General features: G+C 41.4%; 1 protein-coding gene across 2 annotated transcripts in view; it reads left to right on the top strand.

The window, feature by feature from the left end:
- The window catches only part of EFHC2 (EF-hand domain containing 2), a 202,392-nt gene that overhangs the window by 11,314 nt on the left and 172,134 nt on the right, over window positions 1–18,944 (top strand). The window contains exon 1 of one of the 2 annotated variants that reach the window (XM_024240475.3): window positions 78–280. The exons of the other annotated variant lie outside the window; for it this stretch is intronic. Coding sequence (XP_024096243.1) covers window positions 278–280 — 3 coding nt within the window. The 5' untranslated portion in view covers window positions 78–277. Of the gene's footprint in view, window positions 1–77; window positions 281–18,944 lie in introns of those variants that run through there. 2 annotated transcript variants of the gene reach the window in all.

Here is an 18,944-nt window from a genome sequence, read left to right as displayed (position 1 = left end):
CTCCTCAGTAGGATTCCAGCTATGCTAATGGTACATATGTAAAGGGATTTCTTAGGCCATTTCCTGGGGGAGTTTATTCTGTTTCTACAGTTGCAGAAAGGGCAGAGCCAACTTCTTGCAGAGGGAGGATTCCCTAAAGCAAAGGGTATTGAGGGGTGGGCATTTTTATTTCCCCATTACCCAGGACCCTGGGTGCTCAAATTCTACCTGGCAACTCCAGTGTGGCAAAGTGACCAGCTTGACCAGCTGAAGGCTAAACAAATTCTCTGCTTTCCTAATGGTATGTTTGACATCCCAAAGGAGGAAATGGTCAAAACCGCTAGATTTTTTTCGGGGTTGGGGGTGGGGGGAAGTTTAGGTCAATTGCATGGTTTAACTGTAATTTAACCTTTGCTTCTTCACATGAATTTGGTAATTGAAACATACTGTTCTGTTAAATTCAAGCACAGATGTTTGTTCAATCAGTTACAGGACTATTTCCATATCATTTCATTTAGAGTTTAGTCATTTGTTGCTCAGCTGTGTTCAGACCTAAACTTTATAAAAGGCACGTGAGTAGAGCCTCTCCTAGTGACCAAAGAAAGTGGACCTTCTCTTTCCTTTTTTTTTAAATTGAAGTTTTTATTGAGATAATTGTAAATTAACATGTAGATTCACTTAAGAAAGAGTACAGAGAGGTCCTATTTACCCCTCACCCCATTTGCCCCAATGGTAACATTTTTCTTTTCTTTTCTTTTTGTTTTTAAGATAGGGTCTTGCTCTGTCACCCAGGCTGGAGTGCAGTGGCATGATCATAGTTCACTACACCCTCGACCTCCCTGGATTAATTTATTCTCCCACCTCAGCCCCTTGAGTAGCCGGGACCGCAGATGCACACCACCACACCTGGCTAATTTTTAAAAATTATTTTTTCTAGAGTTGGAGGGTCTTGCTATGTTGCCCAGGCTGGTCTCGAACTCTTGGACTCAAGTGATTTGTCTGCCTCAGCCCCCTGAAGTGTTGAGATTACGGGTGTGAGCTACTGCGTCCAGCTCATTTTTCAAAGCTATAGTATAATATCACAATCAGTATCTTGACATTGATATACTCCACTGATCTTATTCAGATTTCCCCAGCTTCACTTGTATTCATTTGTATGTTTGTGTGTGTGTATTTAGTCTAACCTACACATGTGGTGAAATGTATACATTTCTACCACAGTAAAGGTATAAAACAGTCTTATCACTACAGGAATTCCTCATGTTGTCCTTTTATAACCACACTTCGCTGCCTTCCACCAACTCCCCCAACCCTACCATTCCTAACCCCTGGCAACAACGAATCTGTTTTCCATTTCTAAAATTTTGCTATTTCAAAATGTTACATAAATAGAGTCACAAAGTATGTACCTTTTGGAATTTGTTTTTTCCACTTGGTATAAGTCCCTGGGGATTTATCCAGGTGGTTGCGTATATCAACTGTTCATTCATTTTTACTACTGAGTAGTTCATGTATGTATCACAATTTCTTTACATTTGCCTTTGGAAGGACATTGGGGCTGTTTCTAGTTTTTAGCTATTATGAATAAAGCTGCTGTGAACATGTATGTACAGGTTTTTGTGTGAGCATACATTTTCATTTCTCTAGGATAAGAGCCCAAGAGTGCAATTGCATGTTATGTCATACTTACATGTTTAATTTTATAAAAAGACTATCAAACTATTTTTGAGAGCAAATTACCGTTTTACATTTCCAACAACATATGAGTGATCTAGTTTCTTTGCACCCTGGTCAGCATTTGGTGTTGTCACTATTTTTATTTTAGCTGTCTGATAGGTGTGTAGTGATATCTCATCGTGGGTTTAATTGGCATTTCTCTGATGGTTAATTAATTGAATATCTTTTCATGTGCTTATTTGTCATCTGTATATCCAGCTAAGTGAAATGTCTGTTTGTGTCTTTGGCTCATTTCTAATTGGATTGTTTTTTACCAAGATTTATTTATTTATTTATTTATTTGGAGACAGAGTCTCACTGTGTTGCCCAGGCTGGAGTACAGTGGCATGATCTTGGCTCACTGCAACCTCTGCCTCCCAGGTTCAAGTGACTCTCGTGCCTCAGCCTCCCAAGTAGTTGGGATTACAGGCGTTTGCCACCGTGCCCAGCCTTGTTTTTTTTACTGTTAAGTTCTGAGAATTCTTTATGCATTCTGAATACTAGTCCTTTGAGATGTGGTTTGCACATATTTCCTCCCAGTTTGTGGCTTATCTTTTCATCTTGTTAACAGTATCTTTTGTAGAGCCAAAGTTTCTCATTTTGATAAGGTCTAATTTATCGGTTTTTTCTCTTATGAGTTGTGCTTTTGGTGTCAAGTCTAAGGACTCACTGCCTAGCCCTACATCATGAAGATTGTCTCCTGTGATGGTTTATTTTGAGATGGGGTTTTACTTTGTTGCCCAGGCTGGAGTGCAGTGGCACAATCTCGGCTCACTGCAGACTCAACCTCCCAGGTTCAAGCAATCCTCCTGCCTCAGCCCCCCCAGTAGCTGGGACAACAGGTGTGCACCACCGTACCAGGCTCATTTTTTTTTTTTTTAATTTTTTGTAGAGACAGGGTTTTACCGTGTTGCCCAGGCTTGTCTCAAACTCTTAAACTCAAGAGATTCACCTGCCTCGGCCTCCCACAGTGCTAAGATTACAGGTGTGAGCCACTGTGCCTGGACTCCTATGTTGTTGTTGTTTTTTTCTAAAGGACTTATAGTTTTACATTTTATATTTAATGTGATCTGCCGGGCATGGTGGCTCATGCCTCTAATCCCAGCACTTTGGGAGGCTGAGGTGGGAGGATTGCTTGAGGCCAGGAGTTCAGGACCAGCCTGGGCAACATAAGGGGTCTTTGACTCTACAAAAATAATAATACAAAAAAGCCCGGTGTGGTGGGGTACAGCTGTGGTCCCAACTACTTGGGAGGCTGAAGTGGGAGGATGGCTTGAGTCTGAGAGATGGAGGCTGCAGTAAGCTGTGGTCACACTACTGTACTCCATCCTGGGGGACAGTGTTTGACCCTGTCTCAAAAAAAAAAAAAATTCTGTGATCCATTTTAAGTTAATTTTTATTTAAGGTGTGAGATTTAGGTCATGATGAACTTTTTTGGCCTTTAGATGCCCAACTGCTCAAGCACCATCTGTTGTAAAGGATATCCTTCCATTGAATTGCTTTTGAATCTTTTACAAAACCATTTGAGCATATTCCTGTGGGTTGTCTTTTGAGTTGTCTGTTCTGTTCCATTGGTCGCTGTATCTATCCGTCTGCCATTGCCACACAGTTTTTATTACTGTATCTGTATAGTAAACCTTAATATCAGGTTCAGTTCTTCCTCCCACTTTATTTCTCTTTGTCAAGATTATTTGTCTTTTTTTTTTTTTTTCCTATTATATAAAGAAAATTACTCTTTAGATCAGTTAATAATCTTATTCTGCTAAAAAAAAATTAAAAGATAGCTTTTAGAGACTGCATGCGTTAGTTTGTAATGCTTTCTCCTGAAAGTAATGGAATACCTGACTAATAGAGGCTTAAACAAGCAGGGATTTATTTTTTTCATCAAGTAGGAAGCCTGGAGGTGTTACCAGCGGAGGCTGTTCAGGTTCTCGGCATCGTGAACAAAGAATTGGACAAAATGCACAAACAAAACAAGGAAAGAATTAAGCAACAAAAGCAGAGATTTATTAAAAATGAAAGTACACTCCACAGTCTGGGAGTGGGCGGAGCATAGGGGCTCAAGAGCCCCTTTACAGAATTTTCTGGGGTTTAAATACCCTCTAGAGGCTTCCCATTGGTTACTTGATGTAGACCCTATGTAAATGAAGTAGTGGCCCAGCAATCAGTTTGACTGGTTGCGGAAAGCAACCAGTCAGAGGCTGAAGTGAAGTTACAAAGGTTACACCCTATGCAAGCATCTGATTGGTTGTGGAAAGCAACCAATCAGAGGCTAAAGTGAAGTTACATAGTTACACTTCTATGCAAACTGTCTGCAATCAATCAGAGATACTTTTTGCTTTCTACAGCCAATCAGATACTTTCAATTTTCCATCTGCCATGAAGAAAAAGGTGGGGGTCACGGGGAGATTGCAAAGGGAGTAGCCTCCCTTGGGTCTTTTTGTTACTTAGGTGTGGAAAGTTGTGGTTTTCCTTTTGATTTAGTTCTAAGAAGTCAGCGTAAATTGGCCTTAGGTTCCCTGCCTCCAGACCCTATTCTCTTGCTTCAGAGGTAGGTGCCTGCTGGCACATGTTTAGAGGCTCAACATTGTCTCAGCCAGCATTTCTGCAATCTTGCTCATTATCCCAAGATGGCTGCTGCAGCTCCAGGGATCATATATACATTTCAAGGCAAGAAGAGGTGAATGAGGGGAACGTGACCTCTATCTGTCCCTTGGCTCAAGAGAGCAAAAATCCTTCATAGAATTTCAAAACAGACTCCTAAAAAGAGGCTGAGGAAACAAGTGCAGTGTGTAGCTTTTTCTGGAGTTTTTAAATGGAGACTTGCAAGGGAGAAGGAATTTGGGAATGGCTGCACGAATCAGCTACCATGAGCCAGTGGTTTCAATTTACTTCGGGTAAAATCTTTAGAATTCTCTTTATTGATTGGTGCCTTAAGTTGAATTATTTAGAGCAAAAATATCAGAGCCTTATGAGAAAGATTCTGCAGTTCTCCAGATCTTATTGATTTAAATTTTGTTTTTCACTCTACTGATTTAAATACATTATTAAATATATAAAATCAATCTTATTGTTATATTGAGTTGATGGCTAAGGATCATGAGCACAACACTTTTTCAAGTTAGTTTTAGAAAGAGAGGAAATTAGCTTAAAAATGTTTGAGGTTTTCCTTGACATGCCTTTTTAATTTGCACATTTGGGGTTAGTTTTTGAGTGATTTACCTTAATTAATAAGTAATGATGGCTTTCATGCTCTTATAGTCTTACACTCTCAGATCCCACTATACCCGAGGCAATTTTGTTATTGTCTCTGGGAGGTTCACAGTATCTGCTGAATGACTTTTTCTTCTCCATAAAAGTACAGAAAAAAAGAAAAGAATAAATGAATTTTTAAAATAAATATTAGATGAGGGAGGAAAAAAAATCCCACACTATTCACAGAATAGAAGCAAATTAGTCCAGAACCTGATCAGGCAGAAATATCTAAGAATAATAGTTTTAGATAATTCTGTATCAAATTTTCTATTAACCTAAAAAAAAGAAAAATAAGTTTTGTTAATGTTTATTGAAATATTAAATATTAACTGTCTCTCTTCAATTCCCAAATTTCCAGTAACTGCTGGTGACTGTAGAGGGATTTCTACAGCACTCTCTTTTAATACTTCCCCAGCTTTTAAGGGATTGAGTCTAGATTCAATTATTTGGTCTATTTCCTCCCTTCCGGGTCATGGTGGATGTTTTTGCTATTATATTTGCTAAAAGCAAAAGTAACAATTCAACCCTGATGACTTAAACAAGGAGACATCTATTACTTTTCTCAAAAAAGCACAAAGAATATGAGGCCTATTGCTTAAGGGCTCAGGTGTTGGGTTTGCATTCCTGGATTCACCACTTACACTAGTTGAGTGACCTTGGGCAAATTACTAAAACTCTGTCTCTCAGAATCCCCATCTAGGCCGGACACAGTGGCTCATGCCTGTAATCCTAGCACTTTGGGAGGCCGAGGTGGGCAGATTGCTTGAGCCCAGGAGTTTGAGACCAGCCTAGTCAACATGGTGAAACCCCATCTCTACAAAAAATACAAAAATTAGCCAGGTGTGGTGGCATGCGCCTGTAGTCCCAGCTACTCAGGAGGCTGAGGTGGGAGGATCGCTTGAGCCCAGGAGGTTGAGGCTGCAGTGAGCCATGATTGTGCCACTGCACTCCAGCCTGGGCTACAGAGGGAGACCCTGTCTCAAAAACTAAAAAAAAAAAAAAAAAATTCAGACTACTCATGTATAAAATAGGGATGACGATAGAATATACTCAGAGATTTTTCTCTCTGAGGATTAAGAGCATTAAAAAAATTTGCATATCTCATTTATTAATGAGGTTAACTATATTTTAGTATGTTTATTGGCTATTTCCATTTCCTTTTTTTGCGAAGTGCCTTTTCAAATCCATTGCCCATTTTTCTTTTGGGTTTTCCTTTTTTTAGTGTACATATATATGAGATAAAGGGTGGTCTTTCCATATGTGTATACAATGTGTAACGAGCAAATCAGGCATATTTATCACCTCAAATATTTATCATTTCTTTGTGTTGAGAACATTCAAAATCCTTTCTTCTAGCTTTTTGAAAATATACAATAAATTATAGTTAAACATATTCATCCTACAGTGCTACAGAACACCAGAATTCATTTCATCTATCTACTGTAATTTTTTATCTGTTAACCAACCTCTCTCCACCTCCTCTCCTTCCGCTTTCCAGCCTTTAATACTCCCAATGATTAAGAGAATTTAATGTGGCCCGACATGGTGGCTCACGCCTGTAATCCCAGCACTTTGGGAGGCCGAGGTGAGCAGATCACTTGAGCCCAGGAGTTCAAGACTAGTCTGGGCAACATGGTGAAATCTCGTCTCTACAAAAAATACAGAAATTAGCAGGGTATGGTATTGTGCACCTGTAGTCCCAAGCTACTCAGAAGGCTGAGGTGGGAGGATAGCTTGAGCCCAGGAAGTCAAGGCCGCAGTGAGCTGTGATCACGCCACTGCACTCCAGCCTGGGTGACAGAGCAAGACCCTGTCTCAAAAAAAAAAAAAAAAAAAGTTTAATACTTCTGAAGTGCTTAGAACAGTGCTACAATTGTTAGCTATTGTGGCAATAGAAATGACATTTATATTTGCTTATCTAGCTCATGGTGGTCCTAGTAAGCTGTCCCATTCTTATCAAGCGCCTCACACTACCTGCCTTTGTCTTGTGGTTGTCAAGCATCTGGGCTTTTGAGTGTAGGCTAGAAAGAAACAAGAGACTGCTGTGCTGGAGTTCTGAAATAGAGGTTGCAAACAGATCAACAGCTCCTGATGTAGATGACTATAGCCAGCTTCTCAGTTTGGATTAACTTTACGGTTTCTGTAGCGGCCTTGATAACTAATTGATTAATCAACTTATGCATGTGATAAAATTGCCCTTCCAATTTTTAGCAATGAGGAAGGGGTGCTGATTTTAGCTTTTAATTTGATATGAAGCAGAGTCTGGATTTGGCTGCCACCTTTCCAACAGTGGTGGAATGGGAATCAGGGAGTTGAGATGCCAAGGAGCACTGATCTAGGATCTAGGAATAGTTATGTTCCTAACTTTATCGTTTGCTAAGACATTTGCTAATTTCCTTGAATTGAGACTGAGTACCAATTCACAGTCACTATGGCAAAGGCAGGTTGCCATGCCATCTTAAGAGGCTGTAATGGCAAATCTCAAGTTTGTGTAAGTGTCTGGGGGTGTGTGTGCATGGGGGCAAACATTTTAAACAAGTGCCCCATGGACTGTTACATCATATCAAACAAAGTCTCAACGTGTTAGTTTCTAAGGTATAGAATTCTGAATTGAAATTTCAAGCTAATACTCTGATAGTGCAAAAACGGAGTTTTGCATGCTATGTCAATTAGAATAACAATAGCAATTGGCATCGCTGAACTTAAAAAAAAAGTGTGTGTGTTTTGTTGTTTTGAGTTTGAATGTGTGAATTCACAACTCAGAAGCCAAGAGTTTTGGAGAGGTTTTAGTAGTAGTTCCTTTCATGCTAAAAGCATTATTTTAAATAATTACGTGTGGCTGATTTTATTTTATTTAGCAAGAGAATTGGAAATATTTAACAAGTATCTGGATAATACTATTTGGGTGGAGAATTTGCTCATAAATTTAGCAGCAACTTGGTTGAATGAACTGCATTCTGACTTTGATATATTTTGGTTTCTCCTCAATTTTTATAGCATTATTGGATTTTATGGGCCCCACATGCTTCCACACAACTCTGTTGGCCTTGGTGGATTTTAATGTTTAAAATTAAAAGGCCCCATCATATATTCTTAGTTATTGTTACTATTATAGCTGGACAAAGATATATTGGTAAGAGTTTGTAGCAATTTTGTGTGTGTGTGTGTGTGTGTGTGTGTGTGTGTATGCGGGGGGTTGAGGGGGGTGGGTGTGCAGTGGTTGCTGCCCCTCAAAGAAGCAAGCATGTAGCTATCCAATGGGTTCTTCTTACCCACTGCCCAGATAGAGCCGATTTCTCAAGACAGAGGAATTGCAATGGAGTTTTATACACTCAGAGCCAGCTAAATGGGAGACCAGAGTTTTATTACTCAAATCAGTCTCCCTGAAAATTTTGAGACTGAGGTTTTTAAAAGATGGTGTGGCAGGCAGGGGCCTAAGGAATGGGGAATGCTGATTGGTTGGTTCGGGGATGAAATCATAGGGAATTGAATCTGCCCTCTTGCACTGAGTCAGTTCCTGGATGGGGGCCACAGACCAGATGAGCCAGTTTACCTGTCTGAGTGGTGCCAGCTGATCCATCAGAATGCAGGGTCTGAAAATTATCTTAGGTTTTATAATAGTAATGTTATCTATGGGAGCAATTGGGGAGGTTAGAAATCTTGTGGTCTCAGGCTGCATGATTCCTAAGCCATAATTTCCAATCTTGTGGCTAATTTATTAGTTTTACAAAGGTGATCTGGTCCCCAAGCAAGGATCAGGGGTTTGTTTTGGGGAGGAGCTGTTATCATCTTTGTTTCAAATTTAAACTATCAACTCCTCCCAAAGTTAGTTCGGCCTATGTCCAGGAATGAACAAGAGCAGCTTGGAGGTTAGAAGCAAGATGGAGTCAGTTAGGTCACATTTCTTTTACTGTCATAATTTTTGCAAAGGCAGTTTCAGGCATACCTCTTTTGCCCTTGTTTTTTTCCAGCCCCTTCTCTTTCTCTTGCAGCTGTGGTGGCGACTAGGAAAGGAAGGTTAGCCTTGTGGAGGGCTCTTGAATTTCAATCCACCTCTTCAGCCTCCTTTAGAAATACTAGCAGAAATGAGCCTTATACCCCGTAAGATGTTAAGTGTCTGATTTTGCTATTTAAGGCTCTCTGTGGATTGATTTCCACATTAACTCTTCAAAGTTCATGTCGCACTACTGTAGGAAATGCCCCTGTATCTAGCTGGGTCTAGTCCTGGTCCTTCAACATGTTTCAGTGTCTTTTACTCTGCCCAAATTCAGTGCATGGTTCAAGGTTCACTTTAAGACTCAAATTCTACATGATTTTTTTCTCTGGCATTGACTGCTCCATAGTATACTCTTTTGAATTCCTGTAACCCTAATCTATATACATAGGGTCGGCTGTTTGCTACAGGGGGTTGCCCAAAAAATAAATCTTAAAAATAGATGTTATGTTTAAGTTGAAGAACTATTGACTCATACCTATCAGGCCCTGTGTTAAATGTTGAATATTTCTTATTCAACATTTAACATGTGGCCCTGCTTCCATGGAACTAAGAGGAACAGTGTTAAAAGTGACATTTAACCCAGGAATGAAGATCAGATAATTTATGTATGTTCATGGAGCAAATATTATTATGGCCAATAATGTCATAAAAGTGGAGATAAATCTATAAATCTATTTGTGGAAAAGAACATATAAGCTCTTGGGTTGGTTAGTAAGGGAGTCATACTTGGTCCCTTTTTTTTTTTAGACGGAGTCTTGCTCTGTCACCCAGGCTGGAGTGCAGTGGTGCGATCTCGGCTTACTGCAACCTCCACCTCCCAGGTTCAAGTGATCCTCCTGCCTCAGCCTCGTGAGTAGCTGGGACTACAGGTGCGTGCCACCACACCTGGCTAATTTTTGTATTTTTAGCAGAGACAGGGTTTCACCATGTTGGCCAGGCTGGTCTCGAACTCCTGTACTTGGTCCCTTTTTATTGGAGCTGTGACTCATTTCTCTCTAAAAGCCAATCCCAAGTCCTTCCTCTTGAGAAAACAAAATAATAAATGCTAACAGGCAGGCACAGGCATAGATATTCTCTCACTTAGTCCTAACCACTGTCTCGTGAAGCAGGTATTATTATTCTCACTTTAGACATGGCAAGCCTCTGGAGAAGTAAAGTGACTGCTCCAGCATCACATGACCCATAGAGGCAAAGCTGGAAGGTGAATGCCAGGCTTCTGATGCCCGGTCTCCTGTCCTATCCTTTATGACCCTATTACTCCCTGGTGCTGCTCTCCATTCCAAATGTTTGATTATTACATTTAAGGGGGTCTAAGCCAGGTAACATGAACAGGGAAAGATCAGCTGACAATATCTGATTGTTTGAAAATAATCCACAGCTTATGTTCTATTCATTCGATAGATGCTCATTTAACACCTACTATGTGCCAGGCCCTGTAGTCCTTACTGTCAGAAAGTACAAAGCCTAGTATAAAATGCAAGTATATAAACAGGAAACTATAGTATAATATGCTGAGTACAGTGATGGCTGTACAGGAATTATGGGTATAGAATGAATGAATCAAGAATGAACCTTGTGAGATTGTCTGTACCACTGCTGCCCTTTCAAGGAGCACGTGTTATTATTTTTTAAAAAACATTTTCTTCTCTGTTCTGGGCACTTGGCCTGGCCCTGGTGATACAGCTGGGGGTGGGGGAGGGGAAAGGGTAAGTTCCTAAATAGTTAAAGACAGGGTAACCTTCCAGACTTTAATAGAAGATCTATGCAGGAACAGAATGTTCTGCCTCTGGCAGTCAGAGAAGACTTTAAGAGATGACATTTAGATGATCTTTTATTTATTTCTTGCATTTTTCTGAGCTTGGGTTATTTTAAGGAAATTATAAATACTAGAAACTCAAGAGTTTTGGTTTGCAATACCTTACCTAGAGCTGTTCAAAGAGCCATATGGTTCACAAGCTATTTCTGTCCCCATGATTCTGCTGAAACCATTCTCGTCAAGGTCACCAGCCACCTCCATGTTGCCAAATCAGGGGGTCAAGTCTCAAGCCTCGTCTTCATTTGACTTATTAGTAGCATTTAACACAGTTAGTCATGTGTTCCTTCAAATGCTTTCTTTATGTAGTTTCCATGATACTAAACTCTCCTGGTGTTCTTCCCATCTTACCAGCTGCCCCTTTTTAGTCTTGTTTGCTGATTCTACCCCATCTCCCTGATCACGTAACATTGGGATATTTTAAAGCTCAGTCTTGGACTTCTTTTCTGCACTATCATCATTCATTCCAGCACTGTAGCCTTAAATACCATCCATCAACTGATGTATATCAAATTTTTATATCCAGCCTCGACTTTTTGCTTGAACTTCAGACTCCCATATCCACCTGCTAGTCTACATTTCTACTTGCTTGTCTGAGTGGTATCTTGAATGTAACATGTCCAAAATAGAATTCTGGACTCCTGTGCCTGCCTCCTACCTCCAGAATTCTCATTTAACTTCTCTCCCACCATTCTACATCCCAGCACCTAAAACTCCATTCTTCTCGTTGTTCAGGCCAAAATACTTGGGGTTGTTAACAACTCGTCTCTTTTTCCACACCCTACATCTAATCTATTGGTAAATCCTTTTTGTTCTAACTTCAAGATACATACAGAACTTGATCACTTCCACTGTCTCTACTTCTATTACCCTGGTCTAGGCCACTATCATTTCTTGCCTGGACTATTGCAGTATCCCCAGTTCTTTGTATTGTGGCCAGAGCGATCCTTTCTATGCCCGGCTCAAAACAAAATCCAGTGTTCCTTAAACCTCTAAGGCACTGGCCCCTGTTTATATTCTTAACCTCATGTCTCAAGTTAGAGGACTCTAGACCTTTCAAACACCAGAATAATGTGGTGTCCTGCAAGGTAAGGCCTAACAGGGGAGGTTGTATGATAATCCAGAGTGCAGGAGTGAATGGAGGGGAGAAGGGACTCTCGGTGACTGCAGACTACTGTTTCGTGAAACATGAAGATAGAGGATGGGAGGGAGTCAAGATGGTAATGAAAGCAAGACTAAGGGCGCTGAAGGAGGCTTTTCTTCCTCTAAGAGATGAAAGACTTGAGTGTCTTTATGAGTTCATTGAAAGGAGGCCGTGGAAGGGAGAGGCTAATGCTGTTGATCACAGACTTACCAGGGACACAAGTAAGCCAGTACTGCAAGGAGAGACAGTTAGGACCCACGTGAATATGGAAATCATAAATTGACTGCAGTCACTTTTGTTTGCTTAGTTGCATGGCTTTATCCTACCACTTCACTCTGTCTTCTGGCCACAGCCTTCTAATTGTCTTCAGTCTACTACCAGCCCTTTTGTTATGCCTGCCAGTTAATCCCAGGGCCTTCTCCCTTGTTCTGCTCCAGGCTCCTGAACACTGTGGATGTGACACAGGTCCTGAGGGTCACATTGCTTCCTGGATCACTATTCTCTGTCTCTTAATTCCTGCCCTCCTCCCAGGTGCTTTAAACTTATCTACTCCAGGCCAGTTGTGGTGGCTCACGCCTGTAATCACAGCACTTTGGGAGGCCAGGGTGGGTGGATCACCTGAGGCTGGGAGTTCAAGACCAGCCTGGCCAACATGGTGAAACACTGTCTCTACTAAAAATACAAAAATTAGCCGGTTGTGGTGGTATGCACCTGTAATCCCAGCTACTTGGGAGGCTGAGGCAGGAGAATTGCTTGAACCCAGGAGGCAGAGGTTGCAGTGAGCCGAGATTGCACCACTGCACTCCAGCCTGGGCGACAGAGTGAGACTCCGTCTCATAAAAATAAATAAATAAATAAATAAATAAATAAATAAAAACTTATCTACTCCTGTGACATTTGTTTGATAGGGTCAGAGGCTGTGAAACTTTAGAAGCATACATGCTATCTTTGGAATTTAAAAAATGTATCTACATGCCAACCGATCCATTATTTACTTAATATCTCTCTGTGAATTGAATCACTTTTGGAAAACTAAAACATATTTAAAAGGGAAACTTTATATCCTTATCATAAATGAAAACCACATCATTTGATCTAAGTGGAAGGTCCTGGTAAGAAAAAAAGAAATGAAAACAAAACAGTGTTTTTAGATTTGATGCCTACAAAAAGTTAGGAGCCTGAGGCCTGCTTTCTTTTTTATAGGCAAGTATTTGGGAGGTATAGTCAGTACTACCAAATTGAGACTTACACTTGCCTTAATCGAAAGGAAGAGGATAGAGGAAGATGAACATTCTTGCGTGCCCTCTGAAATCGTCTCCATTACCAACAAGGGTGGCATCCCTGGAAAGAGTGAGGCCCGGGTGTTTGTGTGCAGAGACAGTTAGTGCAAGGGTTGGCATGCTGTGGCTTGCTTAATCAGTTTCAGTTGAAGATTGGTTGAAGATCTTCATGTTAAGATACGGCAGTGGCCTCTTTAAAAGTCTTTTGTGCCCGGCGCAGTGGCTTATGCCTATAATCCCAGCACTTTGGGAGGCTGAGGCAGGCGGATTACTTGAGCCTGGGAGTTTGAGACCAGCCTGGCCAACGTGGTGAAACCCCGTCTCTACTGAAAATACAAAAAGAGCCAGGTGTAGTGGTGGGCACCTGTAATCCCAGCTACTCAGGAGGCTGAGGCAGGAGAATCGCTTGAACCTGGGAGGCGGAGGTTGCAGTGAGCTGAGATCACGTCACTGTACTCCAGCCTGGGCGACAAGAGTGAGACTCCGTCTCAAAAAAAAAAAAAAAAAAAAAAAGTCTTTTGCCTTCAGACCTTCCCCTTCCAACCCACCCTGCCCACTCTTAGTGGATCTGTCTTCAGACGTGCTGCCTCATATTGTCCCTGTGTCCCTCGGGAAACTTTAATGGCTTGTTGCCTGTTTGATCCAGAGCACAATGTTCAATTTGGCAACCAGTGAATCTACCACTCAAGTCTTATGGGCTTCCTGTATCTGCAGCAATATGTTAGATGGTGAGGGGACATAGAAAAAGGAAGAAATACACACCATGGTCCCAGAGTTTAAAAAATGTGTCATCTAGTTGAGGAGACAAATCAAACACGAGTATGTACACATATTATGGTGCATGTACACGACGAAGGGCTGGTGGTCAGGGAAGGCCTCATGAATCTGCCCATCCCTGGGCTTGGTCATCATATAGCTCATTTGTGGTATGTGAATCTCATGCTGGCTGGGATTTTCTTTTTTATTGTGGTAAAATAGACAAAGTATAAAAGTTACCATTTTAACCATTTAAATTATACAATTCAGTGGCATTTTGTACATTCACAATGCTGTGCAGCTGTCCCCACTATTTCAAGAAAATTTTCATAACTTCAAAGGAAACCTGTACCCAGTAAGCAGTCACTCCCCATTCTTTCTTCCTCCCAGTCCCTGGCAACCACTAATCTGCCTTCTGTCTCTATGAATTTGCCTATTTTGTATATTTCATGTAAATGGAATCATATAATATGTGGCCCTTTGTATGTGGCTTTTTTCTCTTAGCATAATGTTTTCAAGGTTCATCCACGTGGTAGCACGTTATCAATGCTTTGTTCCCTTTGACAGCAGAATAACATACCATTGTATGGATATATCACATTTGTTTAACCATTCATCAGCTGATAGACATTTGGGTTGTTTCCACCTTTTGGCTGTTGTAAATAATGCTGCTATGAACATTTATGTGTAAGTTTCTTTCTGTGGTTGTATGTTTTCAATTCTCCTGAGAATATACTGAGGAATGCAACTGCTGGATCATATGATGATTCTATGTTTAACTTAATGAGGAACTGCCAAACTGTTTTCCACAGCAGCCATACTAGTGTACATCCTCACCAGCAAGGCGTGACAGTTCCGATGTCTCCACATCCTCACCAACATTTATTTTTCATTTTAAAAAAATTATAGCCACCCTAGTGAATGTGAAGCGTTATCACATTATATGTATGTATATATGTATGTATGTATTTATTTTTGAGACAGGGTCTCTGTCGCTTAGGCTGGAGTGCAGTGGTGCGATCATAGCTTCATAGCTCACTACAGCCTCAGCCTCATGAGTGCAAGCGCTCCTTTCACCTCAGCCTCCCGAGTAGCTGGGACTATACGCATGCACCGCCACACCTGGCTAATTTTTGTATTTTATGTAGAGACAAGGTCTCACCATGTTGCTCAGGCTGGTCTCAAACTCCTGGACTCAAATGATCTGCCTGCCTAAGCCTCCCAAAGTATTGAGATTACAGGTGTGAGCCACTGTGCCTGGCTTCATTGTACTTTTGATTTACCTTTCCCTAATTACTAATGGCATTGGACGTATTTTCATGTGCTTGTTGGCCATTTGTATATCTTCTTTGGAGAAATGTCTATTCAAGTCCTTTTGTTACAGGCTGAAAGAATGAGGGTCGTGGTCAACTCAGTATACCACTGGAGGCTATATGAGTAAACAGCAAACTTTCTCATAAATGCAGAATGTTGGCAAACTGACAAACTGCGTCTGCCACCCAGAAGGAATGCTGAGGGCAGTTATGCCCCAAGTGCAGTGTTTCTTGTGATTAGGTACATCTGAAGCCTGTTAGTAATAATATGAACCTGTGATCAATTAAGGAGCTGACCAATCATTACCTCCTCCTCCCTGCTCATTCTACCCAATAAATATGAAGGGCTGTGGCAGCTCAGGGGGCTGCCTTTGCTCACTAGAAGCAGGGAGCTCTCTTCTTCCCTGGACCCTTCCTTTAAAACAGTTTCTTTTGTCTTAAGTTTTCATTTCTATGTTCGTGCCCCTTCGTTCAGTCTCATAATGACGGTCTCAAGTAGTAACAACAGTAACTCTTGTAATGACGGTCTCAAGTACTAACAGTAGTGACTGTTGTAATGATGGTCTTAAGTAGTAATAGTAGTAACTGTCGTGGTGACAGTCTCAAGTAGTAACTGTGGCAGTCTACCACATCCTTTGCCCCTTTTTAAATTCAATTGTTTGTGTTTTTGCTGAGTTGTAAGAATCTTTATATATTCTATATAATAGACCCTTATATGATTTCCAAATATTTTCTGTCATTCTCTGGGTTTCTCTGTTTTTTAGAAATGACATCTCACTCTGTTGCCCAGGGTGGTCTCGAACTCCTGGGCTCCAGTGATTCTCCCAGCTTAGCCTCTTAAAGTGTTGCTGGGATACAGACTTGAGCCACCTCACCCAAACTTCATTCTATGGGTTTTTTCACTCTCTTGATAGTATCCTTTGACACACAGTTCTAATTTTGATGAAGTCCAATTTATTTTTCCTTTTGTTGCTTGTGCTTTTGGTGCCACATGTATGAAACCCATTGCCAAATCCAGAGCCATAGTGACTGGCTTCTATTCTAGGGTTGGGAGCTGTGGCTTGCTCAAGGCCATGTCCCCAAAGTCTCTCACAACTTAGCACCCAATGGATGCTCACCAGATGTTTGTAGAAGGGATGACTATGTAGTGGGATGTGAGCTGACCCTTGGTGGGGAGAGGGGTTTGTGTAGAGGTATAGCCTGACCAGGGACATGACTTTGAATAGACATTAAGGTACCTTATAAGCTGTAAGATATGGTCTGACCAAAGAGGAGGGCACACATGAACAAACTGTGGAATTCTGGGGGACAGGTAGCTGAGTGAGGCCTTCAGTGGTGGCAAGGGCTTTTTCCATGTGATTATGGAAACCTAGATCCATGGAGGAAACTTGTGAGTAGCGGAGAAAGCTCCTCAGGGGAAGGAAGGCTGGCTGTGACTTCATCTTTATACCATACTCTCTAGAATAGGGCCTGGCCGGTATTAGGCCTTAGTAAATATTCCAGTGGCCTGATGAGGGAGACTTTTAAGATATTTACATGAGAGGCTTTTCATGATATAGTCCTCCTTATATATTCTACTCTAGCTCACCCTCCTTCCAAACTTGACCTTGACTTTCTTTTTTACTAGATTCGCCCCTCTCCTAGGTGCTGTCAGCTCAGCTGCGGTACATCACTCATAACCCTGCTTGGAACATCCTTGCCTCTCCTCTCCTATCTAATTCATCTCATTCCTCCAGGCCCAAGACAGTATCCAGTTATCCACAGAACCTCAACACTGCTACTCCAGCACATCAGTGTATGGCTCTAGTCAGCCATACACTTAGCCATACACTTACCAGAGCTTAGGGTCACATGATCTTAGGTTCAGATGCAGGCTCCACTAGTTACTGTGTAAGCTTGGGTGGGCCAGTCTCCCTCTCTCTGCCTTGGTTTCCTCATTGGAAAAATGGCAGTAATAACACTGCTAAAACAGTTCTGTGATAGTGAAATGAGATAATAAATGAGATATAAAACCCTTAGTAAAGCATCCAGCTCATAGTAAGCGGTCAAAAATGGTAGCTGTACTGTTTTCTAGTTGTTTGCTGTATTTGGCTGTTCTCGTGTGGCTATAAAGAAATACGTGAGGCTGGGTAATTTATTTAAAAAAAAGGCTTAATTGGCTCATGGTTCTGCAGGCTGTACAAGAAGTGTGGTGTTGGCATCTGCTTCTGATGAGGGCCTCAGAAACCTTCCAACATGGTGGAAGGCAAAGGGAGAGCCAGTGTATCACATGGTGAGAGTGGGAGAAACAGAGAAGGGGGAGGTCCCAGACTCTTTTAAACAAGCAGATCTCATGTGAACTAACTGAGCGACAACTCATTTATCACTAAGGGGATGGTGTGAAACCATTCATGAGAGATCTGCCCCCACGATCCAATCACCTCCCACCAGGCCCCACCTCCAACACTGAGAATCACATTTCAACATGAGATTTGGAGAGGACAAACATCCAAACGGTATCATTTTATATATCTAAATCTTGCTTCCTCCGCAAGATTGTGGGTTTTTTTCTTCAGGGCAGGGGCTGAGTCTTATGCTTATTTTAACTCGTATATTTGGCACAAAGTTAGGACTATAGTAAATACTTAAGAAACATTTGTTGGTTCGAGGTGACTTTGTGATTACTCGGAGTTACTTGCTTTAGGAGACAGTATATCATTATTAAATTCTATATTATTCCACGATTCATTTTCTGAAACCCAACTTTTGCTTTGTTTTATGGGGATCTGGGACTGACTTGTGGTAATCTGATTGTATGTGTGAGCAAGTGTGTGTGTGTGTATGTGTGAGAGAGAGAGACGGAGACAGAGAGAGAGACAGAGTGGAGGGAATGGTGGAGGTAGTGACAATTGATTCCCTAAGGGGCAGAGCCAGCTACAGCTCACCATCCTAACCATTGCATCTAGCTTTCCTCTCCCAGCCCTAGAGCTGGGCTGTTATCTGCCCGGGGCAGCTGTTATGGCCCTGACTCCCCTGGGGAGGGCTGCTCAGGCCTTCCTCATTCTTCCAGGCTGCCTTTACCACAAAAGGAAATGAGGTATTTTTGACCTTATCAGACTTCTCTGCCAAGGCATCATGTTTTGCAAGAGGCTATTGCCCTGGCTATATACAGTCCTGGGCAGTGTGCTAACATTAAAGAAGCAAATGCAGGATAATGGTTACCTCTGGATAAGGGAGGCAGGGCTATGAGCTCCGAGATAAAGCTTCAGTTATCTCTGAGGTGTTTATTTTTTATGCAGGGCTGTGGGGCATATGAGTGTTCATTTATTATCATGAACATTATATAATCTTGAATTTGCTGCTTATCATTTCTATGCATGTATTATCCATAAATATTACCGTATTTTTTGAGTATTTTTCCAGCTTTATATATGTGTTGTGAAATTTTATTGTACTTCAGCTACCTATATTTTTTGCCTGACAGTTTTTGAGATTTGTCTATTTTGTTTGTTTGTTTGTTTGTTTGTTTTGAGATAGAGTTTTGCTCTTGTTGCCCAGGCTGGAGTGCAATGGCATGATTTCGGCTCACTGCAACCTCCGCCTCCCAAGTTCAAACGATTCTCCTGCCTCAGCCTCTCAAGTAGCTGGGATTACAGGTGCCCACCACCATGCCCAGCTAATTTTTTATATTTTTAGTAGAGATGGGGTTTCA

The sequence above is a fragment of the Pongo abelii genome, chromosome X (genome assembly GCF_028885655.2).
Source record: "Pongo abelii isolate AG06213 chromosome X, NHGRI_mPonAbe1-v2.0_pri, whole genome shotgun sequence".
NCBI classification, from domain to species: domain Eukaryota; kingdom Metazoa; phylum Chordata; class Mammalia; order Primates; family Hominidae; genus Pongo; species Pongo abelii.
This window is presented reverse-complemented; position numbering and strand designations above follow the sequence as displayed.